Source organism: Contarinia nasturtii, unplaced genomic scaffold, assembly GCF_009176525.2.
Source record: "Contarinia nasturtii isolate CC-2019 unplaced genomic scaffold, AAFC_CNas_1.1 Cnas_scaffold_810, whole genome shotgun sequence".
NCBI lineage: Eukaryota > Metazoa > Arthropoda > Insecta > Diptera > Cecidomyiidae > Contarinia > Contarinia nasturtii.
In genome coordinates, this window is record NW_022198157.1 from 1417407 (window position 1) to 1436423 (window position 19017).

The following is a 19017-nucleotide window of genomic DNA, read 5'->3' on the forward strand; positions in this document are numbered from 1 at the left end:
AAGGCACAGCTGGTGTCAAATATCGGCGTTTTAATCACTTCGTTTGGGGCAATTGGTGTCTTTTGGTACCAATTGAAAACATATATATTATCGACGAACCAGCTCAAACAAGACCGAATGACACCGAAACAAATTCACAACATTTAATAAACCAGAGATTGGACGGATGTGAAAAGCGATTGGATGAAATGGATAAACGATTGAAACGTGTAGAAGATGGAAGGTATGTAATGTAATATTTATTTTTATAATAATCAAGACATACTGTAAATTGCCAGCTAAATTTCATAATTTTATTATTAATTTTTCAGGAATTCCTGAGCTGCAACGAATTAAACCAAGATTAGGAGCGATTTCTTCGAATGTGCCTTCAAAATGCTGTGATCTGTCACTCAAAAAGCTTTTTTTTATTCAATAAAATTCAGTCAGTCGTAGTGTTAATCTTGTGTTTTTTTTTATTTGAAAAAAAGAGCTTGGTGGAGTTTTTTAACCGCAACTGATAATGTCTCCTCTAGGACTTCGTCACCCTCACACTTTACGATCTATCGAAATAAAACGAAAAAAGTATCAACGATTGTACACAATTCAATTCGAAAACGTAACAATTTTTACATACCAACGACTCCAAGTCGATATCAGCTTTTTTATCGTTGACGGTTACCACTAAACTATCGCCAACGATTGAATTGGGAACCGAATCATCTCCGAACATATCTTGCAGTGTTTCAATTAAACACTCTTTGAAATGCAATCGATCTGATTTTGTGCATGCGCCAGTTGCTCTTATTGTATTACCGACGAGTTCAGTTTGCATGAGACTCGCTACAACTGTATCGGCATACATATCGGTAATTGGTGTTGCTTCCCATTCCATGATCAGTAATTTTCCATCAATTGTTATGTCAATGCTATTGAAAATCTTGAATTTTGAATCGGCTTCGATGGTTTCTACTGTACCGGGTCCACCTATGCGATCCAAAAGCATTTTCAAACTAATAACACTGCCATTAAATGCAATACTTTGACGTTGAGTCACCACTGAAATGCTCATGTCAGTGTATTTCGGTAAATCAGTCGATGCCAAAATGTGGTACTTAAAATCTCGTTTCACTAAAACGCCCGATAATGTATCACCATCGTCTGGTTTTTTAATCGCCAATGTGCCCATCACTTTGGCCGTTTTTTCCCCGCGGAAATGCAAACTAACCGTGTGCGTATTGCGTGGGTTGTAAAAAGTAATATTTGCATTCTTATCGCTTTCATATTCTCTCTGAAGTGCCGATTTCAAGCGGAACATTTCGTTTTGTTCGCCATGAACGAGAACAACATGGATCGGTTTTAGCAAACGAATAAATTCACTGGTCTGTTGATAGTCTGTGTGAGCCGAAAATGAAATATAATCAACTGACATATTCAATGGAACTTTTTGACCGGACATCGTTGTAATCTCTTCTGGTTCCGAGAGAATGGTTTTGGCCAATGTTCCCTCTACACAATAACCTATTCGATTGAATGAATAATAATTGCATTAATAATGATGAAGAGAGAGAGAGAGAGAGAGAGAGAGAGAGAACAAGTAAAACAAACCGGCAATGATGACGCCATTTTTCGGATCTGAGCACCATAATTCAAAGAGTTCTCTTGATAAACCGCTTTGCATCATACCCGGCGATGCCATCACAACGCACGGGCCAACATCTTCGAAATGATCGATTCCCTTTAAATTCGAAATGTGTCGGAAAACAAAGGGGTTATTTATGGCGATCTGTCTGCGGATTTTGTCGTTCATCGCATTGATATACGTCTGATAGACTGCCATGCACTTCTTTGCCAATGACGATGCATAGTAGATGGGAATTTCTTGTAATTCAGGATTTAGAGACCAAAATTCGTCCAAAATTAAAAGCAGTTCTTGGGCACGACCCAATGCAAACACTGGAATCAAACATCGTCCACCTTGCTGAACGATTTTTTGTACTAAGGCAGTAAAACGAGATTCACGATCTTCGCGTTTCTCATGTATGTGTGTTCCATACGTTGATTCGGTGATTAAAACATCTGGTTTCATCGTTGGAATTTCGGCTGCCATTAAATGACGATCTTCTTGACGTGAAAAATCACCCGTGTACAAAATTTTCACACCTGAGATATCAATCATGAACATGGCCGCCCCTAAAACATGACCGGCATTGTAGGCCCAAAATCGAACGCCCATCACATCACGCTCTTCGTGGAAATTGATTGTTTCGATTTTCTCCATGCTTGCCTCGAGATCCGCTTCCGTGTAAAGCATTTGTTCGGTTGATATGTTACTAACTTTTATATAATCGGATAACATCCATCGATAAATGGCTTTTGTTGCGTGCGTCATAAAGCAACGACCTTTGAAACTGGTTTTTTGTAAAAACCACGGCAACGCACCACAATGATCCAAATGGAAACTGTGAATTGTGAAAAAATGAAAAATCGATTAATTTTGAATTTAACTGAATTGACATGATTTCCGGTTTAATCAATTTATCGATGATTAAACATTTTCATGTTTCATCTAAACTTACTGTGAAATGAAAAGCAAATCAACTTCGTCTGCTTCGATGAGATCAACGAATGGCAATGCATCCATTCCCGATAGTCCTGGATGAATGCCACAGTCCAACATAATTTTTTTCCCTTTAAACTCGAGCATAATACACGATCTGCCCACTTCTTGACCGGCGCCACTGTAAAACAAAAATCAAAATTGCATCATCTTACAAACTGTTTGTATACCAAAAATCACGTAGCCATAACAATTATGTTCAAGGCAAAAGTCCTCAATGGTAAAACCATCTACGAAATACTCACAGTGGTCGAATTAGGAGTACGTCACTTTCTTCATCGGGAATATCAATATCGTTTTTCCGTTTCGTTGCCATATTTCTGCTGTTTAAAATCAATGAATTTTTTTGTTCAAAATTAGTTTGGTTTGGATTCAGCTACAACACTGTTTCGCGTTACTCGTCTACACAAACTGTGTTTTGTTCATGCGGCTGTCTGACATTTCGATACACATTGACATTTCATTCATTTGTTTACTGTGTACTCACGGCGAAATGAGTTTGATGGGTAGAATGAAACCTAACCTCAAATCAATTCAACCACATTTCAACTGAATGTATCTCCATTCATTCTAAATTTGTTTTTATTGGAATAAAAGAAATGGCTCTGATAGCAAAGTGCGGTGAATACGTCATTTTAAGTGCACAACGAAATATTTTCGTATGGAATACGAAGAATCAAACGCATTCGTTGGCTGAAGTGCCGAAAATTCCGCGAATTCTTGCCGAAAACAATGTGGTGAAAAATGGAAAATCATCAAAAAATGAAAACAATGAGAATGAGGAGAATGCAGAGGAAGACCATGGTAACATTGAATTCGGTGACATAAACCGTTTGGCTGTTTCGCCTTCGAATCAACTAGTAGTCGTTACAACGATTGGCGATAAATTCCTATTTCTCTATCAAATAAACAACGGAACGCTGAATTTAGTGCAAAATCTTCAATTGACCAGAGCCATAAGTGTTGTACGATTCACACCAGACTCGAAAAATCTTCTAATCGCTGACAAAACAGGCGATTGTTCCATTTTGGACTGCAGTCAATTGGACAAGCCAAGTGGTGAAGCTAAATGGATATTGGGGCATCTCTCCATTGTGTTGGATGTTTTGATGACAAACGATTTGAAGTAAGTACCTACCTCTATTCACACTTTTTCAAATACCAAATGTACTAAACTTTCCTTTCCCAGATACATCGTAAGCAGTGATCGAGATGAGAAAATTCGTGTAACAAATTACCCAAAGACCGAAGTCGTCGAATCCTATTGTCTTGGCCATTTGGAGTATGTGTCAGCCATCGAAGAAGTGAAAACTGAACAAAATGACAGTGTTTTAGTTTCAATTTCGGGTGATAAGACTCTTCGGCTATGGAAGCATATTGATGGAAAGGAATTATTTCGATTAGAATTACCAGCACGTGGATTGCGTTTGACTCAAAACTCATGCAATCAATTCGCTGTTGTGTCATTCGACGAAGGCATATCAATCAGTATTTTCGAACTAACCACTAAAGACAATCAATTGGAAGTACAAACACTTGCCGAACATGAACTAAACGACAATGTAAAATACATTAGCTCGATTGCTTATGAATCAAATAATTCCCTATGGTTTTCCGGATTGGACGAAAATAATGAATTGTTTCTCAAGCAATTGGAAATCACACGTTCAAATGATGAAATCAAAGTAAACGAAACTGGTTTGGAAAAAGTATTTAATATTCTCAAGGAGAAGTTAACATCGACAACGCTTCAACCGTGTGAAGACATTGCTCAGTTGTTAAAGGCGCGCATTGACAACACAAGCGACTATCATGAGCGTAAAAAGAGGCGCCTTGAGCTAAAATATGGAAAATCAAAATAACTCTAAATGTTATTTTATTTTATTATTTTTCATTGAAAATTACGCGTGTTTTATTGTGAGAAAGAAAAGAATTTTATAATAAATGTTTATATTTTCATATCGAAGTGAATCCATGGTGTTTTTTTTATTAAATATTTTTATACTGGCTTGTAGTCTAATTTGCTTTCCAGTTTTTTATTATCGGACACCTTGCGTACGGCTTTCATGAAATCTTCTTGTATCACGTACTCCCGTTCAGCTCTGAAATTCGAAGTAAAAACCATTAGCATATTTTGAACAAAAATCTTAAGTCTTAATCGCTGAATGTACCTGATAGCAAAAAGACCAGCTTCAGTACAAACGTTACGCAAATCGGCTCCATTGAAATTATCTGACAATTTAACGATGGCCTCGTAATCGATTTCACCATGCTTGGCTATTGGTCCGGCATGAATTTTAAGAATTTCCAAGCGGGCTTGTTCATTTGGCAATGGAATTTCGATCTTACGATCCAAACGACCTGGACGCAACAAGGCCGGATCAAGAGTGTCCGGACGATTTGTTGCCATTATCATTTTCACTTGACCCAATGAATCGAAACCGTCCATTTGATTCAGCAATTCCATGAGCGTACGTTGAATTTCACGATCGGCGGATGTTCCCTCCGAGAAACGACGACCACCAATCGCATCGATTTCATCCATGAAAATGATGCATGGCTGATGATCGCGGGCATAATTGAACATTTCACGAATCAATCGTGCACTCTCGCCAATGTACTTATCAACAATAGCACTGGACACGACTTTTAAGAAGTTTGCATCGAGCTGCGAAGCAACGGCACGAGCCAACAATGTTTTACCAGTACCTTTTTTGGTTTTGTTGAAAAAAAAAGAAAGAATTTCATTATAGATTTATTAGAAAATCATGTCTTTCGATTCAAAAAAAAAATCCCATTGAAAATTCTTCAAATTCATTTACCTGGTGGGCCATAAAGCAAGCAACCCTTTGGTGGTGTAATACCAACGCGAAGGAACAATTCTGGATTCATCAATGGCAATTCAATAACTTCACGTAATTCACGAATTTGTTCACTCAAACCACCAATAGCTGAGTAGGTGACCTCCCCTGGATCTTCGTGCGACATATTATAAACCAATGGATCAACTTCGCGTGGTAAATAACGCATAATTGTTAATGTGGTCATATCGAGTGCAACGCGAGTGCCAGATTTTAATTTTGTTTTATCCAATTGACGACGACAGCCCACCACATATCGCGGCCCATTCGTTGCTTTGACAATAACTGCAAAATCGGATTGGTTTTTTTTTTTTAATATATAATCGGATTGGTTTTTTTAACAGATTTTATCCGAATAATTTAAATGTAGTGTAATACTTACACTTATCTTCCGTCAGCTGTTTTAGTACTTCACCGACAATTTGACCGACGCTTTGAAGTGCTTTCAAGTCATTCTCTGATTTATCGAATTGCTTCGTTGATTCCTTCAATTGCTCGCGCACTGAAAATATTCAATTGAAATAAAACATTTGATGATTTACTTTCACCGATAATCACATTTGAAGGTACAGTGTTGGGATTAATTGACTGCATCTCCAATGACTTGACAAATTCAATGGTTGACATAACCTATTGCATACACAGTGAAATGAGTAGAAAAATACAGGAATTTTACTCACTTTCTTTGAGACGAGACTCGACTTCTTTGTGTTCCAGAAGTTTTTTACGATAGTCGCCCAAGGCTCGGTCTCTGCTTGGATCCACTGCCATTTTTTACCGATTGATTTTCTCTTTCAAAATTTCCAAAACAAACGAAGCAATTCACTACTGATTGCTTCAACTATGATGATGATTTGTTTTCTTGTAACAAAGCCGTTTTGTGCAATGTCACAACCATTTTGACACTTTCAGCGTAATGGAAAGATGAACGTAACGCCATCTATGAATTCGCTGGAATGGAAATTGAGTTTTGAAATTCGATGTCTATTTTTTTGCTCTTTATTTTTGTTATCACTCAATAACAAATACATTAAATACAATAATTCGAAGAAAACAGATTAGTGCTTAATGAATCGTCATTTTATGCTTAAAAAATGAATTAATTCAACGGTTATTGCGTATTGGGCACTTGTGAATTCGCCATTTGTTGACCTTTTTTAAATTGGACACTTTGCAAGTGTCAAAACGTCCAAATTCAAAACAAAACTTCAATAAACACAATTTTGTTGCGCGATTAAAAAAAAAAACATCTTGAACATTTTCGTAATGTTTTACAATGTAACCGAAATTCAGTAGTTTATTTGATCCATCACAAAAATAAGGTAATTTATACAATGCGAACAGAGAAAATGACTTTAATATTTTTTGCCGTTCTAATAAGTCGATAATTTTCCATAGGAATTATGACAGAACGAAGTATCAAACAACAAAATTTATTGGTGGCTTGCTCACGCGGTGAATATGATTTTCTAACGAAATACATTGAAAAGAATCGGAATCGGCGAAAATACGAGGTGTTTGATAATCACAGATGGGGTCCGTTGCATCATGTGGTAGCTAGTAATTCATACGATTGTGTACAACTACTATTGTCTTGTGGTTACATCGACACAAAATGGAAATCGTTTGAAGGTCAAACGTGTTTGTATGTAGCCGTGGATCGTGGTGCATCACAACCAATCATAAGAGCGCTACTTAAAGCCGATATCAATCTTTTCAATTTGTCCAACAACGAAAATGTCTATCCGATGCACAAAGCAGTTTTAAAAAATTCGCTGGAAACTGTGCAAACAATGATCGAAACTCTGAACGAAATGAAAGTTACATTCCCCGATCAATTCGATTGGGACAATGAAAATTGTCTGTTTCTTGCCGCTCGAAAAGTAAATTTGGAAATGATGGCATATTTACTAGAAACCAACATGCACGATCCAAAGCATTTCAATACAGTCGGATTGAATGCAATCACTGTTGCGGTGCTACCATGTGAAGATAATGTGGAACATGAGACATACAATCGTTTTGAAATCTTCAAAAAATTAATCCCACTAACATACGATCTAGAAGCCGAAGATTGCGTTCAACAGATGATGTTGCCAATAAGTTTCACTTGCCTATTCAAACGACATGAAATATTTCAGTGGATCGTCGAGCAGTTTTATATGAGCCACATGAACGAGCATCAAGATTTAGTGCGAAAAATGCTGGACTCATTACAGCTGGTCGATTTCGATTTTCAGATGATAACAATTGCATTGCATTCACAAATTAATCGATTCGTTGTGGTTGAAAATGATCAACTTAAGAACGACATACTCTATTCGCATATTTTCACCGATTTACACAACATTTTCAAATACGATCGAACACTTTTTAGCGACATTTTTAAAGTGATGCGACCAAAACTGAACTTAGAATCTCTAAATTGTGTGATGCTGAAATTCATGCCAAACGAACCACTCGAGGGCACACAAATGCTTGACGATTTTATGCAAATGTTTGACATCATGCAAATTGGAGATTTATTGAACATTGAAAAACTATTGTTATTCACACCAACGTCAACGTATCTCAACAATTTACTACTTTTACTGATGCCATTTTCATCGGAACGAACGGCGGACGTTTTCATCGAGGGATGCATGCGAAATAAAATATTTGTAGATGCCAATCCATATGAACAGCATGAGGGCTTACAAAGATTTTGCGTAAATGGCTATTTTCGAAATAAATGTGATTTGAAATGCCTTTGTCGAGCAATTATTCGATCGAGCATTCTGCAACAGGATCAAAACGGATTGCAGCAGACCTCTTCTGAGCGATTGTCACGAATTCGATCTCTGCAATTACCAATTCCAATTCTGAATTTTTTGTTGTTCAATTACACGCGATATGATTTTAAATAGGATTAAGCAAATGGAAAAATTCTTTACAGTATGAAATATTGTCTACAATAAATCAAAAAATGAAAAATATGTGTTGGTTTTTTTTTTCTTCAAATTCATTGATTAAAATTCAGGTGGAGCGTCATCGTTTCAAAATAGATCACATACCAAAAGGCATTATTGGACTTTAGATGACTTTTGTGGTTGTTTCCTTTGAATGTGTTTTTATCCGAATGCATTATGAATTATCCTTTTCAAATAAATCCCTTTATTCTTGAATCGTTTATATTGGACGTGTAAACCTGCCTTCATGACATTTTCCCGCTAAATAGAGGACTAGAAACGTCAAAACAAAGCAATTCACACCAATTGAAATATATTGTTTGTTGATCAAGTAGCTTTTGGCAATATAGGAATGCTTATAGTAGTATATATAGGGTTTGAACTTGTTGTGAATATTTACTAAAATAAAATCAATTTCTTTGTATATAAGTAATTTTGATTAAACGAAAATGTCAAAGCCCCAAACTAGTATCAACAACAAATATGATCGACTCATCGCACTTATTGATATGGATTGTAAGTGTTTTGAAGTGAATTTCTGTTCGAGTTCAATACAAAAAGCGATTGCACAATTCAAATATCGAAAATGATTCTTTATTAACCTTGTGCTTGTGCAACTTGATATGCATTGAAACTTTCCATGAAAACCATAAAATCTTCACCATAATCTTATGTTCTAGGCTTCTACTGTCAAGTGGAGGAGCAATTGAATCCAGAACTCAAGGGAAAACCAATTGCAGTTGTACAATACAATGCATGGCGAGGCGGTGGTATTATCGCGGTAAATTACCCGGCCAGAGCCAAAGGGGTAACTCGGCACATGCGAGGCGATGAAGCTAAAGAGCAATGTGAAGATATTGAATTGGTAAAGGTGCCGAACATTCGTGAGAAAGCGGATTTGTCAAAATATCGAAATGCTGGAAAGCAAGTGGCAACCGTTTTGCAAACTTATACACCACTGTTGACTCGTGCCAGTGTCGATGAAGCGTATTTGGATCTTACAGAACAAGTACAAAAAAGACTAGTAGATATGAATAAGGTAAAAGGAAAGCTGTCGAAATGGCCATTGAAATTGGACTGACCCGAGTGAATCTCTTTTCAGGGTAAATTTTCTTTGCAACCAAATGCACTGAAAAATACATATGTCGTTGGTTATGACAGCATTGCTGAGTATGTACAGGACATTTCGGAGCGAATAAGCACAAAAGCTGATGAAGACAATGAAGAATTGGCTCACGTTCCAGAGGAAGATCGGAAGGCGTATCGAAAAAGTGACATAAAACTATTGATAGCATCGTCGATTGTGAGTGAAATTCGAGCCGCTGTAAAAGAACAAACGGGCTACGAATGCTCAGCCGGAATTGCACACAATAAAATATTGGCAAAGCTTGTGTGTGGAATGAACAAGCCAAATAAACAGACCATTTTGCCATTAAAACACATTCCATTCTTGTTCAAGTAAGAATTCTTTTTCCTTTGTTTTTGAAAATTAGTTTTTTTGAATGGTATATTCATTTTGAATTCCATTTGTAATCAACAGAGATCTTCCAGTTCGAAAGGTGCAAGGTCTGGGTGGAAAATTTGGTGAACGAATTTGCGAAGATCTTGGCATTCAACACATGGGTGATTTGATTACTATTTTACTTTGGAATTTCAATCCATTCTTTCGATCATTTTTCTATTTTGTGCCATTACATGTTGATGAATTTCCATTTTTTTCTTCTGATCATCCCCAGGTGATTTGGTTCGATTCTCAAAAGAAGAGCTTCAACGTCGCTATGACGAACGAAATGGACAATGGCTATACAATATTTCACGTGGCATTGATCTCGAAGCGGTTACACCGCGATTAGTGTCAAAGAGTATTGGCTGCTGCAAAAAGGTATTCCATATAAATCAAATCTTGAAATATTAAAAAATTAAAGATAAAATTTTATTAAGTTTCCGGGCAGGAATGCAATTACAGCGATCACAACGTTGCAACATTGGCTGCATGAATTGGCCAAAGAGATAACCGAACGGCTCGAACAAGATGAGATAGAAAATAATCGACGTCCAAAGCAAATGGTTGTGAGTTTCATTCAAACTATAAATAATGCAGACGTTTCAAGTTCAAGAACGGTCAATTTGGTAGCTTTCGATGAAGAAAGACTCGTTGGCGATGCAATGGATGTGTTGAAGAGAAACACAGACAAATTCTTCAAATCGGCCGATAATTGTCACATTTTAAACAATCCCATCAAATTTCTCGGACTCAATGTTGGAAAATTCGAAAGTACCGAGGTGAAAAAAGGCAACACCATACAGGATATGTTTCAGCGAACAATTGAGAATAAGAAAAATCAAGCAGAAGTTAGTGATAAGCTGGAGAAGAACATAGAAACATCGAGCACAAATGCAGATGTACAAGAACATGCAAAAGAAGAAAAAGCGAAAAAGGAAGAGCCAAAGGAATCGTTCATTGCCGAATATTATCGAATGAAACAGGTCAAATTGGCTGAAGAAGCAGCAAGAAAAGCCGAAGAAGAAGGTGAAGAAGAGGAGGAGGAGGAAGAAGAAGAAGAAGATGCAACAACGTCAGATACAAAGGGTGAGCCCGAACACAGTGACGAAGAAAATACATTCAACAATGAAATGCTCATGGATGAATTGGAAGAACATAATCAAACGGTGCAACAAACAGAGCGTTCTTCCTCGCCAGTCCCATCCACATCAACTAAAGTAGATTATTTGCAGACCTACGCAGAATTCTATCGTCCACCCGATCTACCAAAGGTCGAGTGTGAACAGTGTGGTAAAAAGGTGATGGCACATGAACTTCAAATACACAACGATGAACATTTTGCTTTTGCATTGACTCAAGAGCAACGCGCTGAGTTCCAAAGCCAATTGAAACGAAATATCACATCAACGACTCCAGCGGCAAAAAAGCAAAAAACTTCGAGCAAAAACAAAATTACAACAAAAACACCAACAAAATCAACATCAATTCAAAAGTTTTTTAGTCAACCGAGTCAAGCAGACACACAAACAGCAGTACCATTGGATAATACAGCAGACGAAACCGTAGAAACTGAGAAGTGTACGGAATGTGGCAAGAACATTCCAATCGTTGAACTATTCGAACATGCCGACTATCATGCAGCCAAAAAATTACAAGATGAATTGATGAAAGCCGAAATGAATGCCAATCGAACGAACAATAATACAATTCAAAATAGTGCGACCAAAAATGTGAACAACGGCAAAGGAAAGAAATCGAAAAAGAAAGCCACCGCGAATTCAACTGCCAACAATGCACCCAAAGCAATGAAAAATATCACATCGTTTTTTCAAAATGGATAGCTGCCGAGAGCCTCATAAATTTTAAATATTATTATATTACAGCGATGTTTTGATAGTGATTCAACACATAATAAAATTAAGTTTAAAAATTACGGGTTGAGATTAACAATTATTATTATTTTGCTGAAATTTTACATGCCATTTTTATAAGAAATTTCGACTTAAAGATAAAATTAAAAAAGTGATAAAAAGAATTTTTTTTTTTTTTTTCAAATTAAACGAAATACAAAATATTTTGTGATCGATCGATTCATGCTCTAAACCTTCATAAAATAACACGAACGATATAAAATCCCAAATATTTTGCAAACATATAGTTTCATTAATGATTTCAGATTGATATCGATTGTAAATTTGATTTTCGCTCTTCTCTCGAATATTTTCATGTTTCTATTTTCAAAATGATGGAAGTCTTAATTTAATCTGGTTAAAGTTGGCCAATAATCTCTGTAATCTATCCAAAGTTCTTCAATAATCTGCAATATTTTGTCGTCGGAACGAAAGCGATCAACGCATGACTCAATAAAACCAGTCAATGTGGGCTCGTATGATTTCAATATCACCTCACCACCCATTTCACCACCCATTTCATTACCTAAAACACAAATATTTTCAATTTATTTTCCAAGTGTTATAAAGTTCGAAAATGTACCTTTTAGTTCGGTGTTGGATTGAAGAAGAATGGTTTTTGGTTTTTTGTGTGCCATTACGATTTCACGCCAATTTTCCCATGTATACGGTTCGCTATCATTAGTCACTTTCGCGTAATCATTGAACATAGCGGTTCCATGGACGACGTCAGCCGTTGACTTGTATATTTGTAGTTTCAAAAGAAAATCATGAATAGCCCGGCGACCAGTTGATTTGATTTTTGTGCGATCAACCGTGATCCGCAAGTTCCTTCCATCTTCTGTTTCTTTGATGCGAACGAAATCATTGCCGGCCTCCATAAGTACTTGCAACAGAACATAACGTGCTTGACTATGGGCTTGTAACCATTTCTGATTCGTCGGATCATAGAATTCTAAAGCCGTCAAACCCATCCACACCATACGCAACCAAATTACATAAGTAACGTTGTCAACCTCATCATCCTCAGTTATGTCAAAAATGCTCAAGACGTTCCGATATAAACTGAGGTGCAAAGCAACTGCTTCAGATCGACACTCCTCCTACAAATTTTTTGATTTTCAACATTCAACTCAATGCTTAACTATCTTTAAAACATTTCTATTTTCAAATGAAACACTCACGTAAGGAGAGCTAATCGAACCAAATTTCATAACAAATGTTTCACCCTTCTCGTACCATGTTTTTATCAGTTCGTGGTTTAATGGATTTTGAGTGAGGAACACGTCGAAGTTGAGCTTTCCATCTTCATCGGCGATTAACAATTTTCCACTTCCATGGCCCAGCACCTCATGTAAACAAACGTGAACCTATTTCAATTATTTATTGGAAGCAAATTTAAATTATTTTTTAAGACCTCTCTCAATTCAAATATCCAAATCAGACAATATATTTAGCTGCCGTCATCTGGATATTTCAGCTCATCTGGATGCCGTCAGCAGATGATACAAAGTGAAAACAATAGAAGTGATTGTTATAGAAATACCAGTATATAACAAGCTTATATACCTATAACAATCACTTCTATTGTTTTCACTTTGTATCATCTGCATCCAGATGAGCTAAAATATCCAGATGACGGCAGCTAAATATATTGTCTGGTCCAAATGAATCGTGTGTTACCTCTTGTGCAATAAGTTGATAAGCTTTCATCAAATCTTGATCTTCATCGGACAAAAATTGAATTTCATCTTCAGGTCTATATATATTGGCAGTGAGGACATTATCCAGCGACAGATTTTTGAATCCGTAATTTTGACGAATATCTTCATAAGGCGGGATACTGAGCCCCGATGGAACGACGGAGCCATCGAATGTCAATACATCAACTACTGCAAAATCTGGATTAATAAATGTGTCCTTTTCAAACTGTGCGGGCCATGGCAATGTTTGAAGGAAATGCTTAGCATTATTAGCCAATTTGGATAGTTTTTCCGATTTATCGGAGTTCGACATCGCCACCAGACCATTATATTCAGCTGCAAAAGAAAGGTAAATTTTTAAAACGGGTAACACAATCTTTTTTTTCTCATTTTTGCTAGATTTTACCACGAATGCCTGCTGGATCACGATATGGTGCAATATATCCCAAATATGTTTCGACAGGCTTTTCTGAATCTTCCAACCAAAATCTAAACGCACATCAAGAAGTATTTTTTTATATTGATCGGTTTTATTTAATTTAAAAGATTCAAATATTACGTGGTAGCTTCTTTGTGACTCCCAATTTTACCGTGGCGAAAATGATCTATGTAATGTCCAACCACTCTTAATTGAACATTTTGGGCATAGTCTTTTGCTTTAGCCAAATTCTTGTTGACCAGTTCTAATAACGGACTATAATCACCGCGTGAAACGATGAATGTGTTGCCCTTATATACTTCCGCCATATTTTCTGCTTTTTTGAACGCTCCCAATTTAATGTGATATGTAACTTTGCCTTTATCTTCGATTTTAAATGCGCGGGTATTGTAAGGGATTATATTCTTCGCTTGTAGAAAATCTGTGATACGATCCGAATCCAATTTTGTACAATTCTCGGAAAAATATGTGGTGATCCCTTCGTTAGCAAGACCAATAGACTTGGTGCGTTCGGTCAAGTAGAAAATTGGTTTTTTACACCTATCCCACAAATCTGAGACCATGTGATCTTTTTTGAACGCTTGACTCGTTTTGATAATCAACTTGAATTGACTCACATCGAGATTTGGAACGAATTTGGTATCACCCATACCTACAGTAAGATTTTCGTAAAATTGATTTAATAAAGTAACAGGACTTTCAGTCAGCGGTGCTGCCATCCGCAGCATAAAAATATAACTTGCTTAGAGTGTGTCGTCTGTTGCATGCGAATATTCATAACGGTTTAAACATCACAGCGAACAATAGTACACTTCACGACACGATTATAAGACTCAATACACACGAACGAAAAAGAGTACAGTTTTTTTTTTTCATTTGTATGTATTGATCCAACCGAACGCGAAGAAATCAACACGAGTCGTTCTCTGTGCCGTGCAAACTCATCGCAACCATGTATATAACTGTATTGATGCAACGGGCGACGCATTCTCGGCAAGATATTTTTTTATGGCGATGCTGGCAGCAGCGCTGAGTGAAAAAAAAAGTAAATTTATCAGAAATTTACTTTAGATCAGACTGACCTTTGTAGTTGCCGTTATTTGCAAAGAAACCGACTACATAAACCAAAAATGCCTGCAATTTAATTTCCATCAATTTTGAGTTCCGAATAGAAATATTTGCAAAGACAAAATTACCTCAAAGTCATCATTACTAACGCCAGCTTTAAATGCAGCAGCCCTTAGGTCTTCAACGGCTTGTACTCTAAAGATGCGATGAAACAATGAATGAATCAACGGTGCTTCCGGGCTGCATTGAAACAATGCCACCATACCCATATATCGAGATGCCTGCAAAAATTCAAAAAAAGAAAAAAAAACCAAATAGTTTTCTCCAATTTTATCAGTGATGAATATATAGCGGTTACCTGGCTATAGTAATGAGCGTACAACTTTTGCCCTTTTGGCAATTTTGCGAAAGCCGCAGCAATGTTCAATTCTTCGATTCGTTGTTCATTTGACAACACAAAGTCGCTTTTATCCACTGGATTTCCGTGTTGCATTTTGGAAAAAGTTTTGAAATGATAAAAAATTATATGATAGATCTTTTCTCTGTAGCGAAGTGAACATGCGGCGTGAATAGCTATCGCTGTGAACTAAACTAGTACTCTTGACAGTTCGACCACAGCATGACACTTCAATTTTGGTTATAAAAAGAAAAATGCGTTTGGTGCCGTAACCGAACAATTTGAACGTTGATAACATTGGACACATTTGATAAAGATTTTTATATCGAATAAGAACGTTGGAATATTCTTCGTAATACATTCTTCGAAAATATATATTTTTACTTTGAATGCATTTTTTTTGTTGAATAAAATATATTTATTGTTTGTTTTTCAAACATTTTTCTTTGGCAAACATCTCAAAATGATATTTTTTTGAGGAAATTATTTAAAAATCATTTTCAAATGAAATCACTGATTTAAAGAACCAAGTCGTGAGTACAATTCAAAAATTTCCCTTTTCATTCTATGTCAATCGCTCGTGTGAACGATGCTCATACGTCAGCTGACATGACTAGTAAATGTGGGATAATAAAGATTGTTTATCTTATGTAAAATGTCAAAAAAATTTGAACATTTAATTTAAAGCGAAACTGGGATAAAAATGCAAGTCTCTAGCTGACTTTTGCATTTTATACACATACATTTTCATTTAATTTATTTATTGAACATTGTATAGTAATCATAATGTCATTTCATTTTTAATCATCAAAAAATTGTGTATTATTTCAATTATTTGGCATGATGTGGACACCTCAAAAGATGATCAACAATAAATATGATCGAATTATTGCCTTGATTGATATGGATTGTACGTGATTTTCACAACCTTTTATTTTCATATTTGTTTTAAATTAAAATTGAACGCAAACTTTCATTTAAATCAGGTTTCTATTGTCAAGTGGAGGAACAATTGAATCCAGAACTCAAAGGAAAACCAATCATTGTGCAACCATTACAATACGATGATTACGGAGGTGGAGGGTAAAATTAAAACTACCGCTAACTATTTTCGATACGGTTTTATTCGGCATTACATTTAATTAATTATTTCCAGAATCATTGCATTGAATTATGTGGCCAAGGCACGAGGTGTTAAACGTAGCATGCGTGGTGATGAAGCGAAAACACAATGTCCGGATCTTGAGTTGGTTCGAGTGCCAGTCATTCGTGGTAAAGCCGATTTATCCAAGTACCGTAAAGCTGGCAAACAAGTGGCAACCGTTTTGCAAACATTTACCCCGTTGATGGCACGAGCCAGTGTCGATGAAGCATATTTGGATTTAACAGAACGAGTGCAAACTCGATTGGCTGATATGACTAAAGTGAGTGTTATACTGAAAAATACAATGATGACATTTACTCAATTTGATTGAAATTACAGGGCAAATATGCATTGAGCAAGAGTGATCTGAAATGCACTTTCGCTGTTGGTTACGAATGTATTGATGCATATGTTCAATTTGTAACAAATAAAGTAACTAAGGCCACGGATGATGCCGAAGATGATTCGGAACATTTGCCTGAGGAAGATCAGGAATCATTTCGAAAGAGTGACATCAAGCTATTGATTGCTGCGTCAATTGTTAATGAAATTCGAGCCGAAGTAAAAGAGCAAACGGGTTTCGAATGTTCGGCTGGTATTGCACATAATAAAACACTCGCTAAACTTGTCTGCGGCCTGAATAAACCAAATAAACAGACATTATTACCCCTGAAGCAAATAACGGATTTTTATCGGTGAATAAAACATTTTTCTTGAAATGATACATCCATTATAATAACCGTAAATATATGTTTTCAGGACACTGCCAATCAAAAAGGTGCAAGGTCTAGGTGGAAAATTTGGCGAAAAAATTTGTGAAGACCTGAATATTCAATACATGGCCGAATTGCTAAAATTTACTAGGGAAGAAATACAAAAACACTGTGATGAACGTAACAGCAAATGGTTGTACAATTTGGCGCGTGGCATTGATATGGAAGCCGTTACACCGCGCTTGGTGTCCAAAAGTATTAGCTGTAGTAAAATGTTTCCGCGACAAAATGCCATTGCTGACGTGCAAACGTTAAACCATTGGCTGCATGAGATTGCCAAAGATGTCGTCGATCGTGTTGATGAAGATGAATTCGAAAACAATCGCCGACCAAAGCAAATCGTCATTAGTTTTACACAGAGCATTAACAATTCTGATGTGTCCAGTTCTCGTACCGTTAATTTTGTAGCAAATAACGAAAATAAAATTGTAAATGATGCCTTTGAAGTGATCAAGAGAAATACGACCAAGTTTTTGAAGCCGGATGATCCAAATGCTCTGTTTAATCCCATCAAATATTTGGGTTTTAACGTTAGTAAATTCGAAAGTTTGGATTCCAAAGGTGGCATTGAAGAGTTGTTTCGTCGAAGTTTTCAGAAGAAAGAGAATCAAAGTATTACCGAAACAAGCAATGTTTCAATTGAAGATGATTCAGTTGCAAATAACATTTGCATTCTCAATGAGAATGGCAATGAAGAGCCACAAAACTCATTTCTGTCAAAATATAATGTGGAATTCAAAGATGATGATACGGATACGGAAAATTCAGAGAGTGACTCAGAAAGTGGTGCATTGGCCGAAGCGACGCATCAAATGAACCAAAATTTGCTGCGGAATGTACTTGAATCACCGCGTCTATCAACATCATCAACCAATCCTGAATACATCGATTACTACGTACCTTCAGAACAACCGAAAGTTGCGTGCAGCAAATGTGGAAAAATGGTGGTGGAAACAGAGATGCAAGTGCACAGCGACGCACATTTGGCGTTCGAATTGAATGAAAAACAACGAACTGAGTTTCAGAACCAATTGAAACGAACTCATGCTCCAAAAACGCCCATAAAGAAGAAACAAAAATCCGAAACCAAAATTTTGTCAAATAAAAAGAAGGAAAAAACATCAATTGAAAAGTTTTTGGTCAGAAAACGAGAAACTTCACCAGAACCATCAACAAGCACCGCCATCGATGTTGAAGTCGAAAAATGCTGTGAATGCGGCAAAACAATTCCTATCACTGATCTATTTGAACACCTCGATTTTCATACCGCCAAAAAATTACAAGATGAACTTATGAAATCAGAGACAACGACCAATCGAATGAACAATAATAGCATGAAAAAATCAAAAAATAACTATAACAATAGTTTAAGTTCCAGTAAGAATAAGAATAACACCAAAAATAAAAATACTAAGAATACAGCGGTTAGAAATATTACGACATTTTTTCAAAGCACTGAATAAGCTGTTATCGGAAGTCATAAATTTTATAATATTCATATCATTGTTTTTACTAAATAAAAGACTGAATTGGAATTTGTCGCAGTATTTGAAATAATTATTAGTTTTTTTAATTCATTTCTCCTTATGGTTATATAATGGCTTATTCTTCATTTCTCTCATACAACATAAATATTGTATTTTGATTTTTTAATGAAAAAAAAAAATCAAT

The 19017-nt window shown here is 36.3% G+C and overlaps 7 protein-coding genes and 1 long non-coding RNA gene across 8 annotated transcripts; 5 read left to right on the top strand and 3 right to left on the bottom strand.

The window, feature by feature from the left end:
* Positions 1-6: 6 nt before the first annotated feature.
* On the top strand, positions 7-441 carry LOC116342146. The gene is made up of 2 exons (XR_004201226.1): positions 7-223; positions 312-441. It is a non-coding gene; the product is annotated as an uncharacterized LOC116342146 (long non-coding RNA).
* On the bottom strand, positions 272-3031 carry LOC116342142 (cleavage and polyadenylation specificity factor 73). The gene is made up of 5 exons (XM_031769642.1): positions 2845-3031; positions 2559-2720; positions 1588-2441; positions 617-1500; positions 272-542 (listed from the first exon to the last, which is right to left on the bottom strand). The coding sequence occupies exons 1-5, from the start codon at positions 2913-2915 to the stop codon at positions 456-458; spliced, it is 2058 nt and encodes a 685-aa protein (XP_031625502.1). The 5' UTR covers positions 2916-3031; the 3' UTR covers positions 272-455.
* An 81-nt stretch (positions 3032-3112) lies between these two features.
* On the top strand, positions 3113-4530 carry LOC116342144 (tRNA (guanine-N(7)-)-methyltransferase non-catalytic subunit wuho). Its single transcript, XM_031769645.1, has 2 exons — positions 3113-3725; positions 3789-4530. The coding sequence occupies exons 1-2, from the start codon at positions 3199-3201 to the stop codon at positions 4459-4461; spliced, it is 1200 nt and encodes a 399-aa protein (XP_031625505.1). The 5' UTR covers positions 3113-3198; the 3' UTR covers positions 4462-4530.
* Positions 4531-4532: 2 nt separating this feature from the next.
* Positions 4533-6344, bottom strand: LOC116342145 (26S proteasome regulatory subunit 10B). The gene is made up of 5 exons (XM_031769646.1): positions 6141-6344; positions 5843-5962; positions 5422-5745; positions 4771-5308; positions 4533-4701 (listed from the first exon to the last, which is right to left on the bottom strand). The coding sequence occupies exons 1-5, from the start codon at positions 6229-6231 to the stop codon at positions 4599-4601; spliced, it is 1176 nt and encodes a 391-aa protein (XP_031625506.1). The 5' UTR covers positions 6232-6344; the 3' UTR covers positions 4533-4598.
* A 309-nt stretch (positions 6345-6653) lies between these two features.
* LOC116342143 lies at positions 6654-8408 on the top strand. The gene is made up of 2 exons (XM_031769644.1): positions 6654-6782; positions 6859-8408. The coding sequence occupies exon 2, from the start codon at positions 6864-6866 to the stop codon at positions 8364-8366; it is 1503 nt and encodes a 500-aa protein (XP_031625504.1). The 5' UTR covers positions 6654-6782; positions 6859-6863; the 3' UTR covers positions 8367-8408.
* Positions 8409-8714: 306 nt separating this feature from the next.
* LOC116342140 (DNA polymerase eta) lies at positions 8715-11913 on the top strand. Its single transcript, XM_031769640.1, has 6 exons — positions 8715-8924; positions 9089-9447; positions 9511-9866; positions 9949-10031; positions 10145-10290; positions 10350-11913. The coding sequence occupies exons 1-6, from the start codon at positions 8858-8860 to the stop codon at positions 11751-11753; spliced, it is 2415 nt and encodes an 804-aa protein (XP_031625500.1). The 5' UTR covers positions 8715-8857; the 3' UTR covers positions 11754-11913.
* On the bottom strand, positions 11843-15633 carry LOC116342141 (dipeptidyl peptidase 3-like). The gene is made up of 9 exons (XM_031769641.1): positions 15391-15633; positions 15161-15313; positions 15047-15098; positions 14085-14616; positions 13932-14014; positions 13506-13861; positions 13007-13192; positions 12406-12925; positions 11843-12348 (listed from the first exon to the last, which is right to left on the bottom strand). Exons 1-9 carry the CDS (start codon positions 15523-15525, stop codon positions 12167-12169), a joined length of 2199 nt encoding a protein of 732 aa, XP_031625501.1. The 5' UTR covers positions 15526-15633; the 3' UTR covers positions 11843-12166.
* Positions 15634-16128: 495 nt separating this feature from the next.
* Positions 16129-18903, top strand: LOC116341973 (DNA polymerase eta-like). Its single transcript, XM_031769417.1, has 5 exons — positions 16129-16339; positions 16416-16512; positions 16586-16853; positions 16913-17268; positions 17333-18903. The coding sequence occupies exons 1-5, from the start codon at positions 16270-16272 to the stop codon at positions 18807-18809; spliced, it is 2268 nt and encodes a 755-aa protein (XP_031625277.1). The 5' UTR covers positions 16129-16269; the 3' UTR covers positions 18810-18903.
* Positions 18904-19017: the final 114 nt, after the last annotated feature.